This window comes from Chroicocephalus ridibundus, chromosome 1 (assembly GCF_963924245.1).
Source record: "Chroicocephalus ridibundus chromosome 1, bChrRid1.1, whole genome shotgun sequence".
In the NCBI taxonomy this organism is placed as follows: Eukaryota; Metazoa; Chordata; class Aves; order Charadriiformes; family Laridae; genus Chroicocephalus; species Chroicocephalus ridibundus.
Genome location: NC_086284.1, coordinates 204,460,548 through 204,475,706, shown reverse-complemented (window position 1 = coordinate 204,475,706; position 15,159 = coordinate 204,460,548). Strand labels below are relative to the sequence as shown.

At 46.2% G+C, this 15,159-nt stretch overlaps 2 protein-coding genes and 1 long non-coding RNA gene across 3 annotated transcripts in view; 1 reads left to right on the top strand and 2 right to left on the bottom strand.

The window, feature by feature from the left end:
• Positions 1-1,349, bottom strand: part of LAMB1 (laminin subunit beta 1) — a 46,852-nt gene extending 45,503 nt beyond the window's left edge. Inside the window, exons 1-2 of the mRNA XM_063323413.1 lie at positions 1,131-1,349; positions 816-985 (exon numbers count right to left, since the gene is read on the bottom strand). Of these exons, the coding sequence (XP_063179483.1) occupies positions 816-985; positions 1,131-1,167 (207 nt within the window). The 5' untranslated portion in view covers positions 1,168-1,349. The remainder of the gene's footprint in view (positions 1-815; positions 986-1,130) is intronic.
• Positions 1,015-9,109, top strand: LOC134510297 (uncharacterized). The gene is made up of 5 exons (XR_010069552.1): positions 1,015-1,146; positions 2,250-2,294; positions 4,075-4,149; positions 6,060-6,123; positions 8,925-9,109. It is a non-coding gene; the product is annotated as an uncharacterized LOC134510297 (long non-coding RNA).
• LAMB4 (laminin subunit beta 4) overlaps positions 5,520-15,159 on the bottom strand; it is a 42,994-nt gene continuing 33,354 nt past the window's right edge. The window contains exons 28-35 of the mRNA XM_063323414.1: positions 14,809-15,014; positions 13,717-13,920; positions 11,990-12,134; positions 9,937-10,144; positions 9,171-9,309; positions 8,749-8,925; positions 7,590-7,743; positions 5,520-6,082 (exon numbers count right to left, since the gene is read on the bottom strand). Coding sequence (XP_063179484.1) covers positions 5,943-6,082; positions 7,590-7,743; positions 8,749-8,925; positions 9,171-9,309; positions 9,937-10,144; positions 11,990-12,134; positions 13,717-13,920; positions 14,809-15,014 — 1,373 coding nt within the window. The 3' untranslated portion in view covers positions 5,520-5,942. The remainder of the gene's footprint in view (positions 6,083-7,589; positions 7,744-8,748; positions 8,926-9,170; positions 9,310-9,936; positions 10,145-11,989; positions 12,135-13,716; positions 13,921-14,808; positions 15,015-15,159) is intronic.

Below are 15,159 nucleotides of genomic sequence, written 5' to 3'. Positions count from 1 at the left end.
TAGTCAATACCAACATACTCCGAAAACGTTGCAGTGAAGCGAAACCCCATATTAAATCAAGTATTAACTCTAGCAGACAGAGCAGTACAGTAAAACTAAAGACTGAGGGGAAAGATTTGTTAACTTCAGGGCACAAGTGAGCCCTCAGGCAGGGCTCCTCCTGCTTCCCGGGGTTTTCCTTCAAAGTGTCAGAATCCGGCCCTATTGTCTCTGCTGTAAATTCGGCTGGAGATTATCCCCTTACTTTCAGTTCAACAGAGTTCCACTTATAACTGATATTTTATTCTTCCCCACCATCCCTTCTGTCTCAGAGATCTGAAGTCTGGTGAGCTGCTCCTGGCTTAAATAGTAACGAGCTTTGTGCTTTCCACCAGATGTGCAGAGACAACTTTATTTGCATCCTTCCACTTGGAGACCACACAAATGTAATTACATTACGGGAAGGGTGGCCAGAACGCTACCCGGGCCCTACAGACCACTCTCAATCAGGAAGCTGTCTAGACGGCTCCGACTAAGTCTGAAAATAAAGTATTAATTGAACTTAGTGCCGCGCATTCCTCCTCATTAGCCTCAACAAGGAAAGGGGGCTCGGGGGCCGAAAGCCTCGAGGGGCCCCCCAGCCCCCCTCTGCTCTGAACGGGGCGTGGGGTCGCGCCCGGGGGCACGATGCCGCCCCACGGAGACCACATCCCGCAGGGAGGCTTGTCCCACCGCACCGGCCCCGCTGATGCCCAGGCCGCTACGGGAGGGGATGCCCGGCCCCGCCGCCGGTCGGGGTGCCCCGGGGCGCTGCCTCCCCCCGTCGAGGCGCTCACCTGGAGGTGGCTGACGATGCAGTAGGGCTCGGGCTGGCGGAGGCCGCAGGTGGAGGAGGCGGAGAGGCGGGCGGCGCGGCCGATGAGCAGGTCGCCGGTGGCCGGGTAGCAGCTCCCCTCGGCGCAGCCGTAGCTGTACTCGGGTTCCTGCGCCGCCGCGGACCACAGCGCTGTGCAGCCGCGGAGCGAGAGAGGGATGAGAGAGAGAGAGAGAAGCGGGGGTCAGGCTGGGCGCCCCGAGCCGCCCCGGCGGGCGCTGCGGAGGTTCACCCAGCCCGCCGTGCCCCGACGGTGGCCGGAGCTGGGGGTGGTTACCGAGGCAGCAGCAGAGGTACAGCGGGAGGCGGCCCATGGCGGGCACCGGCGGGACGGGACGCGGCGGGACGGGACCTCCGCACCGCCGCCGAAAGCTGTTGCTCCGGCTGCTCCACGCAGGCGCCGCAGCTCCCCACCGCTCCCGGGGAGCGGCTCCGTGCCGCCGGGCGCCCCCCAGCCCTCCTCCTCCTCCGCCCCGCCGCCCCCGCGGGGCCGGGCCGCCCCTCCCGCCCCGGCCCCCCGCCCCGGGGCGGCCCGGCCTCGCCGCAGCGCGGAGCGCGGGGGAGGGAGCGGAGAAGCGGCTGCCGTCGAGGAAGGGCAGCCCGGGCCGGGTGGGAGGCTGGGGGAGAGCGGGCCGGGGCGGGGGACGCCCTCCCCGCTGCAACCGGGGAGCCCCGAGGGGGGAGAGGGGGACTCCAGCCCCCACCGCCAGCACAGGTCGTGCCCTCCCCGCATATTTGGGCAGGGGGCAGCAATCGCGGGGGCAGGATCACCGATGGGGCGACCCTCCTACCTGCCCCTGTCTTGTGGGGAAACAATGCGGGAACGGGGTTTTTGGCCCATTCGGCCTTCTACCGGGGGTGCTGGTGGGGCTGGGCTGGGAGGGAGGGATGGGTGGTGGATGAAGCATACCCGTGCAGCAAGGCCCAAAACCCAGCGAAGGGCCAGGGGGTTGGCAGCTGTCGCGTGGGATGCTCAGCAGCCCTGAATCACCCGGTGCTGCGGTGCCAGCGCACATGGCTGGGGAGTGCCACTCCTGGGGATGGCGTCCATGCTGCTGTGCGTGGTGAACGGCTGTGCTGGAGCCGCCCCTGCACTCTTGGCCTCCTGCTTTGGTTCCGTGGGCTCTGCCAGGTGACACAGTCTTTGTCTGCTGGTGGCAGAGTCCCCTCAGCACCCAGGGGAAAGGTTTACCAGTAAATAAATGCTAAGGAGCGGGTACAAAGGATGGCCATGTTTGAAGAGTGCAGCCCCACCTGGGTGCAGGCTGGGACGGATGCCTGGGTTTATATACCCGAGTTTTGCTTGCGCATGTGTGACACGTAAACTTGTGTAAATCTTCACCAGGTACCAGTGTCCCTCAAGAACACTTTGCCCTTTTTTTTTTGGTATTTGCAGTGCCAGAGTGGAAACGATCTGTCTGTCCCGGAAAACCCTGCCGAGGTAGGTAAATATGTTCGTTCTCATTTTACAGATGGATAAGCAGAAACAGAGAGATACCAAGTGACTTGCCCTAAAGGTTAAACACCAGGTCCGAAACATAACCCAGGACTCCTGATTGAAGAACTCGTGGGGCTGTTTCATTAAAGATATCCAGGAAATTAAACCCTTTTAAGCTGACAGGGCAGGTAGTGTAATTCTAAACCTCTTCTGCAATATGATCTTCTAAATTCACAAAACTAATTTAGTTTCACAATCCTGTCATGTAAATCACAGCACGGCTTTGTTTTTAAGCTTCAGTACAACAAACATTTTTGTCCCACTAACAGAAAATGTTTTACTCTGCTGCGGTTAGAAGCTCCTCCAGTTCATGGCAGATGGGCAGCAGCATTGTTACGTGTGTGGCTATGTAAGAACAGTGTTTAATGGCCACTAGATTATTTTTTTTCTGTATGTATTTTTTCAATTTTCATAGAAGTTTTCGCCTCTTTTTTTCTTCTTTTTTCTTCTTTTTTTTTTTTTTTTCATTTTTGTTTCACAGCCTTGTAGAAGCCCTGTACTCCCCTAAACCTAAAATGGGCTAAGTTGCCCTCGGAGCTCCTTGCTGCTGTGGTTAGGCTCATTCGTGCCTTGCCATGGAGGGTGTGACAATGTGCTGCACTTGCATGACAACGCGCCTAGGGTGACTCTGCTGTGTGGCATCAGGGATTGAGCTGAAGTTGTAGGCATAGACCAGGGTGGCCACTGTCACCCGTAACCATGGTCACCTTTCAGAGGTAGCCAAAACCACCAGCATTCACCATGTGGGTAATTCGGTGCGGTGAACTTGTTCGTGTCCGTCCCTCTCTGCAATGCTTGTGAGCAATAGGGAGTGGGAGTATTTTAATTTGATTCTTCAAATGATAAAAATGCAGTTTTGTGTCGTGTCCTGTCCTTGTGGTTGGTGAAGCAGCTTTACAGTCCTGGGTTGTCTCTGTGCTGGGTTGGAAGTCTTCTCAAAGAACCAGATGTCAGAATTTGACCTCAGTGGAACCCACTTGATCACTCGTCTTCTTATAACACTGCAGTGGTGGAATGCCTAGCGAACAGAGCTAATTTTCGATTAAATGTATCTTTGGTTATATGTGGGTTTGGTTAAGTGTTGTTTGCATTTTGATTAATGTCACTGAAGTCAAAATGCTCTACAGCAAGACACTGATTTCAATACTATTTTTTTTCACAAAACAGTTTCCCGAAGCCACTTCTGCCTGCAAGAAAGAGGGCCAGGGGAATTAAAATAGGCATTTTTGATCCAGGTACAGCATTTTCCCACAAATTAACTTTGCAAAAACACTTTAAAAGTTTTTGCACCGCTTCCAATGGGGAGCACTGCACAGTTGTAAACCTCAGAAGCTGTCACAGGATGGCCTTGGTGTTTTGTAGCTGCTGTTCCTATCAGGTCTGCTCGCTTTGTGTGTCTGACCACGCTTGGAGGAAGGCAAGGGAGGTTAGACTCCACACTGACTTTTTCCTGTTTCCGTTTTTCTTCCGGTGATTTCTGTTTCCCCTGCATTGATACATCTCCCCCCAGGCCTGTTTAACTGCCTTGTGTTTACAGACTTCTCATCCTCAGGGCTTGTCGAAAGCCATATGGCGACGCTCACAGCCAAGAGTGGATTTTAGGAGGAAGTTCTCTCTCAACTTTCTGCTTGTGAATTCATATTTTTAAAGCCATGAATTAAATAATTTTGGCTTATATGCAATTGGGAATTTCCATCTAAGGCCTTCTGTTTGCTTGTTTCAGGTGCAGTGCAGCAGGGCTGCATTGAAACCTGCAGGAAATCCTTCGTTACCTGGAGAGCTGCGTGTGAGCAGCAGGGTGAGTTGTGTGCTCCGAGTAAAACAGATGTTCGATTTCGTTACGGCAAAGTCAATCTAAATACACTCGTCTGATTACAGCCTAGTAACTTATAAAGAAGCCTCACACCTCAGATGATTTTTTTAAAGCGCTAAAATTCAGAAAAAGCTGAACCGCAAATTATGCACATACCTGCATTCAGCTGCCTGTGTTAGATTATATCGAAGCTATAATTTGATGCCATCATTTTCACAATAGAAGCTATTATATGGATAATGCATGTTGCACATTGCCCTGGAGCACAGCTGGTTTGAGTTTGAGGAATATCTCTGAAATCTCATCAGTGCCAGCAATTCCCACCCAAGCCCCCCACCACATACGAATGCTACTTTAGCTCTTCTAAACACAGAGTAGTAACTATGCAGGGTTTATCGCTGTTGGATCACAATGATGCTTGCTTTTAGGTAAGGATTGTTTTAAGGGTGCTGCTGGCATGAGGATGGGTAAACGCTGAGAGCCCTGTATTGCTGCAGAGCATTCCTCATGTTACAGGTGTGGCCTGAGCTCTGAAGCAGCGCTGGGCTCCTCACCGCAGCTGAATGAAGTCCATGATGGATGCTTGCTGTGGGACAGGCCAGCCGGGAATGACACAACTGGTTTTAACTGAGGAAAAGCAATTATGAGTCTGTTCAGCGTTCTGCAGGAGTATATATTACCAAGGGTGGGATTTTGAACCAGAAGCGTAGCTCCCTTCAGTCTTTTTAAAACCCTAGCCCTTCTGTAGCATTTGCTTAGCCACAGTGCCCTTCTTTATGTTAAAAGAAAAAAATAATTATAAACTAAAGTTTAGGACAACTCCTGTGTTCTTTATGGCTACAAGAAACTGCAGAGTGAACTCTGACTTCTGTGAAGTGCTGCCTGTGGGAGGAGAGCTGGAGAAACCATTTTTCAATGTTTGTGGCCCTTTAGACTCACTGCTTAAACCTAAGAGCTGGGGTTATTCTCCAGGTGTTGGTTGCGTTAACGAAAAACGGGGTAAATCCCTTATAAGCATAAGAGAAATAGGCATTGCAGGAGAGGCATTGACAAAGAAATGGTTTTGAAGTTGTTTCTGGGATTAAGCATCTGTGCACTGCCATCCAGTGGGCACTGGGGAATTGGCTCCCTGTTGCCCACCTCTAATGGCCCAGCACTGCAGAGAGGTGCTGCCCATTGCTGTGCATTTTCAGTGAACACAGGGGGACACCCACATGGTCAAGGGTTCCTAGTGCCCCCCCTGCTCTGTCTCGGTGAAGAGATGGGAATGGAGGAATGACAGTATCCTGGCGATGCTGCTGGTTGTCATCAGGGATGGCTAAAGAAGGCCACAGCCCTTCATCTGCATTGCCCCATCCCGGTTTGTGCAGCCCCATGTGGGGTCGAGGCACAGCCACAGGTTACTGAAGGGTTCAGCAGAAGACACAGGGTGCTGGGAGCCCATCTTCGAGGCAGTTACCTGCAGCTCTCTGAGCAGTCCTCCTCTTGCGTTTCCAGCCCCTACATAGAGAAGCCATACGCTGTGCACTGGAGTGTATTATAGAGCTGCCTAAAGACTACACCCTGATTACTTCATCAGCTGGTTTATTAAAAGGTATTTCCTATTTCTATATAAACTGAACTGGACAAAAAACCAAGAGAAAATTACATTATTCACCGTGCCAAAATACTATAGGCACCTTCAGATGTATTTACAGAGGACAGCCCTCCTTGCTGGGAAGCTCAGGAGGTGGTAAGCACAGACTTAGTTGCATTTTACCGGATGGTCTGTTCAGATCCTAACTTTTGCATGTTGCATACTTGCTTTCCTGCTCCGTGATTTCATTTTTAATGGCTATCACTTGTTCCTCTAGTTGTCTCAGTTGCTCTGCCTTGTCTTCTTTGGTTTGATTCAGGTCCTGAAGCTTCTTCTCCAAATCTGGAAGAGTAGAGACATGCAGTAATACTCATATTTGTTGTGTAAGTAAAATCCAGGGATTAACAGCGTTTCTTTTCCCAGCAGTTTTAGAGGCAATAAGCCCATTTCAAATGGGGAATGTTATATATGCAACTGGAGGGAAAAGTCTGGCTTGCAGATAGTGAATGAAACATGACAGCCTTAAATCAGTTTCTCAGCATGTGCTTTTGTTCATCAGCTAGGATAGAGCAGGACACAGAGCTCTTAGAGTTGGTTTAAATGGAAACACTCAGAGGAACAGTGTGTCCACTGATGTGTGTAAAGCCTAGACAATTTGGGTGTAATGGGCTTAGGTCTCCCTCATTTACAGGAATGTTTTCTGCTGGTCCCTGTGAAGCTACACCAATGTAACATGGGATGCTCTTAATGCTTCTCTTGAATGTATATCATAGAATCATAGAGTCATAGGGTTGGAAGGGACCTCTGGAGATTGTCTAGTCCAACCCCCTGCCAGAGCAGGGTCACCTAGAGCAGGTTGCACAGGAACGCATCCAGGCGGGTTTTGAATGTCTCCAGAGATGGAGACTCCACCACCTCTCTGGGCAGCCTGTGCCAGGGCTCTGCCACCCTCGAAGTAAAGAAGTTCCTCCTCACGTATGCTCAAAATATTTATTCATATCCTGTCCTGAAGAATTTGCTCCTGAAATGGAATTTCTGTTTCAGTTTTGCTGATGTTACACGGTATTTTCAGACGTTGAGCCTGGCGGGATCCTAGGCCCAAGGATTCCCAGTGGGAATGCCCAGACCTTCACTACAAGCAGAATTAGGTTGCCTGTGTGCAATTACATGAGATGCACTCTTCTCTTTTGGTGACCCTCTAAACCCACCCTAAGGGTAGTGTGAGGACCAGTTCCAGTACGGCCACAGCAGCCGCGGTCTCTGCTGCCCATGACCTCTCTGCTTCCTGGCCACAGCCCCTCAGGTCCAGGGCACGTCAGTTTCAGTCTCCACAAGCCAGAATTTGTACCTGCTTTGTTCTGCCATTGCTCAGAGATAATGTCTGAAGGGGAACAAGTATGGAGTGATAGTAAACGGCTACATTGCAGCTCTGAAACACAAGCCATCACTCAGGTAATGTAAGAAAAGACAGCGCAGAGGAAAGATTTAAGGTCCAAATGGCCAAAGCAAGTGCATAAATCAAGGCTTCCAGCTGAATCTGCAGCCAGGTTTTATGCAGATTTTGCACTTCTGTTTTTAAACTGTCTGAATCAAATCACTGCAACTCCCTGTGTGGACACTTCTTAAACTGCTTATAGCAACCAATTTATGTCAGAAAAAGTACATAAGCTAAATCAGTTAATCTGCTTTTAAACTGTTTGAGAAGCTTCAAGCAGGGATTTTCACCAGGGAAATTGTTTTAAACCTGATTTCAGGTAAACCTAGTCTGTTAGTGTCTGTGGGCAAGGACTTCGGTGTAATTCGTGACTGTCACAATTTTCACCGCTCGCTATGGAAGTGAAAACACCACCTGTTAATCTTTTAATTTTTTTTTCAGTCTCTTCAGCCAGTTTCTCTGCTTCTTCTTTCAGCTGCTTCACTTTTTCTAGTGTTACTTTTGGAGGTCCTTGGACTTTTAGCTTTTCTTGAAGAATGATGTACTTTCTTTTAACGTCAGCAAATTCCTGTAACAAAATACCGTTACTTAGTTTAAGAGCATCTCATAATTAATCTGGCATACTGAAGCAAATTTGTATATGTTCTTGAATATCATCATTGAACCAAACTTTAAATCTCTCATTCTCTTAAATCTAAAAAAAAAATAAAAAATGTCCATAATGAGTGTACCTCGAACAATGCTTTGCAAAACTTTTTAGAAATCAATTAAAACAAACCGACAGTGGAGCAATCTAAAGGGGAGGCAAGGATGTAAATTAAGATTTTTAAAGTTTATGCTGTTTTTACTTCTTTTAGTAGGGCTTTTCTGTAAGTTTCATTTTGCCATGAGGCATAATTCAAATTTAATGAATTATCTGTAGCAACATTGGGGGTTTTTTTACATTTTTGGCTATAGTAATATTTACTGGCTAATCCATTCCCTGCTGATTTAGGTTGCTGTTGAGGCTGCAGTTTAGATTTTGACTAGGGTTCTTGTAACCTGGAAGTCTGGTCATGCTCCAAGCTTGCACTGTGGATGCCTGGTTCTCCTCACAATTTTAGCAAATTTCTAGCTGCAGTCTCAAAAATTGGAGCTACTGGAAAGCACCCAGCCAACCAAAAACTCCAAGTAACTCCCACAGCAATTTTCTCTGAGGGAGAATGGCATGGGATGAATGGCCAGGCTGCTTCCATCACTCACATATTTTAATATCTGGTTTTGTGATTTGTTCTGCTGTGTTTACTTGTGCCCATGGTAACATGAGTCTTATACACAGTGCAAGGAAAAATGTCACTGAGTAGCCAGAGAAATGTGTATGTTTCCTTTCATTCAAGCAAACAGAAGTGTTATATGCCAGAAGCCTTAAAATAAAAAAGAAATTATTCTTAACCTGTGACAATTTACACTGCATGGCATAGGGAAAAAGTTAACAATTTTGAGGAGAGCAGGGTAGTACAACTACACTAAATCAAAAATACTATTAAACATGGAGGGAATCTTGTTTCCCGTAGCATGTGACAGAAAGGCTTACTTTATCAATATTCTGGGCTTGTTTGTGTGCTGCTTGTGCCCCTGCTCTTGCCTTTGTAGCTTGATTCTTGTTCATCAGCATTTTTGCCTGCAATGTGGTGATTTCATCTTCCATCTCAGACTGTTTCGCTGACAAGTCATTTAGTTTGTCATTTGTCTTGTTCACTTGGTTCTCAGCCTAAAACAGAGCAATTGAAGGCTGTGGTTTCTTACGCAACGTCTCTCCAGCTTGCAGAGTGTGATAATGAAGGAGATTAATGTCAACTGATTAAGAAGAGACCCTTAAACATTATGGAATCAGTATCATATCTGCACCACGTTCTGGTTTTATTTATTTAAATTTACATTAAGGAAACATTGAGATGAAGTATCTTTTTCTAAAATGTATGGAGTAAATAAATCAAAATATTTACAGCAGGATACCTGTGAGATTCGTGTTCTGATGCCTCGTATTTCTTCATTTAACTTTATGAAGGTGTTTTTGGAGTCTCCTTGGGACTTCACAACATTTTTTAGTTTATTATTAATTTCATCCACAGGCGGAAGAGCTTTAGCTGCTTTGCTAAAATGGGAGAATAGAAGCGTGTGTAGTATCGTGGTGTAGAGAGCAAAGCAAGAACATGTTTCAGATGCACCCATGCTCACGTGCAGAAATGTTCCCTCAAGCCCAACAACAACCGTTAAAATTGTGGTTTGTAAATTGGCAAAGCAAAACCTCAGTTAGGGACTTTGTGTGGGAGCACATGAGCTGCTGTGTTAAAGGTGAGGCTGGATGCTGCAGGCTGCCTGGTGGTACACGGCTAGTAAGGAAGGTGGACATATTTTCTCCCTCCCCAATTCTTGTTTGTTCTTTCTCACCCATATTTAAACCTCGCGGTGAACCAGATGTAATGCTCCACTAGGTCCAATGTGGAAGTAAGTAGCTGCTTTGGCCTCTTCGACTCAGCAGGCAGAGGAGCCAAGAGCTGGCGGGAGCTGCCTCCCTGCAGCATGTCAGCTCCCGCAACCCGAGCGGTCATGGCTCGTTCCTGCTGGAGAGGCCCCATGCAAATGGCAGGCTGAAATCTGCTGTCACCTGAACCTTTCCTCCAGCGTTACTAGGATACTGCCTGGGGTAGGGAGCAGCCCTACCGTGCACAGTGCCACCCCAGCTGGAGTTGGCACATCAGTATGAGAACACCCTACTCACTTGGCTTCTTGTGCCTCCAGCAGCAGTGTTTGAGCTTCTTCCCTTTTTCCATTTCTCTTATTTGCATTCAGTTTGTACTTCTCACAGTGGTTCATAACGCGACGGATTTTGCCAAGCATGTCCGTGAGCTCTTGTGGAGTCAGGGGAAGGTTTATTTGCAAAACATAATTCGCCACCTTCTCAATGTCTTCTGGAGGTGCACTCTCATCTGCAACAGAAATGGAGCTGCGGGTATCCTGAAGCAACTCCTTCCTCCCAGTGAAATGTAAATGATCATTATGGCTGCCTACCCTCTGAGTTATGTGGGAGAATAAAGCTGACAGGCACAGCGAGGGGGTAAGAGAATTATCTCCAACATTTTGTAGTTTAATATTATGCTTCCAGGTACTGCTGTTAGTGTTGTCAGAACTGGCTAAAATGAGGATTTGAACGTACTTTGAACTGGGTTATTAAAATTCTGATGTAGAACTGAGCCCACAGAAGGTTTTAAATCGGTGCACGGCACAGCTAGATGTGTCAGAGCCCATTTCTCCCTTGGCCCCCAGATCAAAGAGGTGCTGGAGAGACTGGGGTGTGAATGGAGCTTTCCAAGCCAGCCAGGGGGTGTAATCCCTTCCCTGGAGTCGCCACAATATTGAGAAAGTGGTTCCTTTGCTGGTTAATGAGAAAGGCTAAACTACAGAGGGAACTTGGGTCAGACTCAGATAGACTCAGATAGGATGGGAATTTACAGTAGAAAAAACATATTTTGACAGCTCCCCTTACAAACGAGCTTGTCCTGGTTCTTGGCTAAGAGGCACAGGCACAGAGAGTTAGAGTAGTCAATGCCTTGTGAAGTCTCATCGTGGCTTCTGTTTTCTGCTCACTTCCCTTTGTAGACAAGACTTTGGGTGATAAAACAGGTGAAACAAACATTTGTGCTAACGTTTGTTAGCAACTCACCAAAGTAACTCACCAAGAATTAAATAGAAGACATTTATTGTGCAAACAGTAGTGCATTCCTGAGAACTATTTTGTGTAGAAATATATTCATCTAAAATTACCATTCACATCAATGTAGAGTACAGCAGATTTAATGTAACTGCACGCATCTCAGCTGTTACTGTTCTTCAATTTACAAAACAAAAATTCATGAAAATATGCTTTTATAATTGTTAGTAAATGTCATATGTCTACTAAGAAACATAAAGGAAGAGCCAAAGGTGGAATTTTCAATTGCTATCAAATAAAAATCTAAGAATCTTAAGGACTTAAATGGAGATTTTCTTCCAATTCAATAAAATAACTTAAATGTTCCCGACCAAAGGAAGTCCTCTGTCCTCTGCCCTTGCTCCCATTTGGATGTAGAGGTATGAATGCCAAAGGACTGCCAACATGCAATCCTTAGAAACTTATGAGATCAGCTACATGCAAGAGATTAAAAAAATCCTACCACATTTGAACTCCTTTGGTGTGCATCTGGTACAAAAACTTAGGGTCCTTAGAACATTTTTCTGCAATCGTGAGGGTGGAAATGTTTTAGGGTATATATGGTGGTTCTGTTATTTTTTATCACAGCTGTGAAGTTCTACCAGAATCCTTTGATTCCTTGAGATACAGCTTTACAGAGATGATGGAGTGGTATGCGTCCTAATTCCCACGCTACCTACAGAGGGCCTCTATTTATGGGCCTGGAAGAAGGGGGTGGAATAACAATTTGAGGATGCATTGGACATGCTTGGTCATTATATATTGTATGAAATTATCTTAGTAGTCCTTTACTCAGATAAACCAGGAACTGAGGGAATTACTTGTACGCTTCAAATTAAGCAAAATTAAGCATAATAAAAGATGACAATCAGAATGTAACAGATCTATTGGAAAATTAGTACATAGTATGGTGACCTGGGAGAAAGAAGCACTAGAAAAAAAGGGTATGAAACGATTGCACAGATCAGGAGGTAGACAAGAAATTTCACATGTATACAGCTAGATAATTTTCTGGCCATCTATTATGCTATATTACATTGGAATATATATTAAAAATCAGTCAAAAAGAACTTTGCATATTTACCTAACAAGAAGTCTTTCACTTTTCCGATGAATTTCTTGGCGATCTCTCCATCAACTTCAATTTGATTCTTAGCCCTCTCCAGTTGTCCATTAAATTGTGAGCCTTTCAACTTGGTGTCTTCTGCCATTTTTCTAATGCTTTCAACCTGGAAATATTATTAGAAATAGCAGTGCCATTTTCTGGAGGTTATCAGTCATTGCTTGGTAAATTGATCTCTGACACAAAGACAATTTGGATCCAAGCCTCAGCTGGAATCACTTCATGTAGCTTTGAAAAATAGTAGGAGACGCCTTTGGGGAACTCCAGAAGTTGCTACATCATGGCCTTCATCTGGTCTCAGAAAAGCCTAAATCAAGCATTTTTTTCTTTCCACAACCACTGCTAAACCACAGCCCCTTCTGTTTCTAAAAGAAGGTTCTGACTGTTATTTTCTGTTGCAGTACTGCAGCACATCAGTGATACGATTCAGTACAGAAAAGGCACGTAATTTCATTTGCCTTTTCACATTGGAGTTGCTGTTAAAAATACACTTAAGAGTACACAAATGAGGAAGGTAGAGTTTAAGGCTTGTCTTTAGAAGTTACATTTTGCCATTACATTAGTATTTGTGATAATTTAAATGACAGCTTTAGATCAATCATTGAATTCCAACGATATTTTGCTTTGCTAGGGGCTATGCCTTGCTTTAAGGAAATGCACAGGTACTGCATCTCTGCAGTCTGCAGTCTAGAGGGAAGGGATCTGCTGTTTCCCCATGCAACAAGAAAAATGGTATTTTTACTTCTGAAACATCTCAAAATTCTTCATATTATCACAGAGCTGCCTGAGGCTTGCAACTGCCAAAGGCAGTGTCCCGGCAGCCTGGCGCTCACCAGCTCGGCAGATGCCTTTTGCTGCCGCCCCTCAGTGTCCTGGGGTCCCAGGCATGTGCCCCAATTGCTCATTTCTGACCCGGTTAGCTGCGATGCAGAGTGTCAAGTGCATTTTAAAAAGAGGAAATGGATGCCCTGGCACCCTGCAGGGACAGGACAAAGCCACAGCAGAATGACATTTCTGTTGGAAGATGTGTTTTGCCTATAACTGTAACAGGCATCATCTCTGTTAATAAGAACAAACTGTCTTTACTGGTATTTTGGGATTTGTCTGTTTTGTTTCCTTGGCACAAGTTGCATTGGCCACACTTTGCTTGAGTTATTTTTCAATGCTACTGTGCAGTACAGACAACTACTTGATGCTCTTCTAAACATCACCGAGGGCAGAAAAGTCTTGAAATTATTTGCAAAAATTATTTAATGTCAAACATAAAAAAAAGTCATATGAAGTTGTATAAATAGAGCTTAGTGCTATGCACAGCAGTAATCCCATTGCAATAAGCATGGGCCATGCTCAGGCAACTGACAAATGGTGCCATTTGAATCTTTACCAATAAAAATATAGACAATACTAGCCTGATGTCACCAACTTCCATAGGCACAAGGCCCATGACCCATGAGATCTTGGCAGCTGTGAGGAAGAGGAAGGCATAGCTAGAGCCACAGTCTCTTGGTGGGACTGGCACCTAATACTCCTGGTACTGAACCATGATAGGTCTGTGATGTTGGGACAGGGTCCATCGCTATGTCACTGCTCTTTGTCCAAGGAGCAGGTGAGTTTTTGTAGATTTGTGACCTCCCAAATTTCATCCTCCATCCATTTCACTGAACAGATGTAGGTTTGATATACAGCACCTGAGTCTCAGGTTCCCGTAGCAGAGTAGTCAAGTTATTTAGCAACACAGCAGTCTCCTCAGCTTTCCTGAAGGCATCAGTGGAGAGAGGAAAAGCTCCACTGCAGTTTGGGCCACCACACTGCCTGACTCCCTGACTGTCCCGGCACAAAGCTCCCCCACAGGCTGCTGTGACACAGGGCTGGTCTCCTGGAACACCACAGATCTGCAATAAAGGAAGATGCTTATGTCAGGACTCCTTTGGGGGACTGAGATACACTCCTGGGGGGAGGAAAATGTTTGACATCATGTGAACATTGAACATAGGATGTGATTTTCCCAAAAAGATGGTGGTCTCGTCTCTCCAAAGATGGGTGTCGCTGCCAGTTACTGGTCCCCTGACCTGAAGCATGCAATGGCAGCCCGTGTCTCTAAGCATCCTTGTAGGAGCCATTTGTCGGGCTCCATGTGTTGCACTGAGACCCTTGCTTCACTTCTGTATGGCAAAAGGGCTGAAACTGTCCCCTGGCCATATCCAGCCCATGGGTCAATGGCTTGTTCTGAAGGATCCAGATCACCTCTCACACAACACGGTACCATGCCTAGCCCTCCATATAGTTTCACACAGATGTTGAGACTAAAGGTCTAGATGGAGGATCTCTTCCAGATCTGGCAGGGCTGGCTGAAGGTGCTATCAGGTATCCATTGCTGACCTGCAAAAAGACAGAAATTCCTTCCTCTCCCATGGGTGATGCAAAGGATATGTGAGCACTCCCCATCCACTGCAGGGCAAAGTTGCTCTGCTTAGTTTAAGTTAATGATGGAGGAGGCTGGGGTTAATCTTTCTGGTTGACAATGATGTCCTCTTGAGACTAGAGAGTGCTTAAACAGTTCCTTGTGTTGGGTCTGCCCTGGGAACAACGGCTTCCAGAAGGGTGGTAGTAATCACAGCTGAGAAGTGCAGCTGCTTCTGATGTGACTACATGTCTGTGCCGGGGAAGTGTCATTTTCCAAATTTAAAAATGCATGTAAGCACTCTTTAAAAATAAAACCTACTAACAGCATCAAAAAAGAGATTTTTGTTTAGTTCACAATCAAAATTCACAGCACCTACCTTTTCATTCAAGTTTTGGATGTTGGAGCTCTTGATCTTCCTGAGCTGTTCCAGGACATTGTTTGCTTTCAAGGTCTGATGGCCCAACATAGCGAGCGCGTGATTCCTGGTGTACTCTGAGTGTCTTACAATAGGAGTTGTCCCACTGGTCTTCTGTTCTGCCAGCAATGATACTTCAAAGTGTTTCCTAATGTTGCTGATGGCCTCTGTAGTAGCAGAAATAGGGTTTAGTACCGACTGTATTTTGCTTGCATTTAATTCATGTATTTATGTGAATTCCGGATAAATGGTGAGTGACGGGTGATTCAGCTTGTCGTCACTGGTGTTTGATTTGAGATGGCAGGAAGGGAC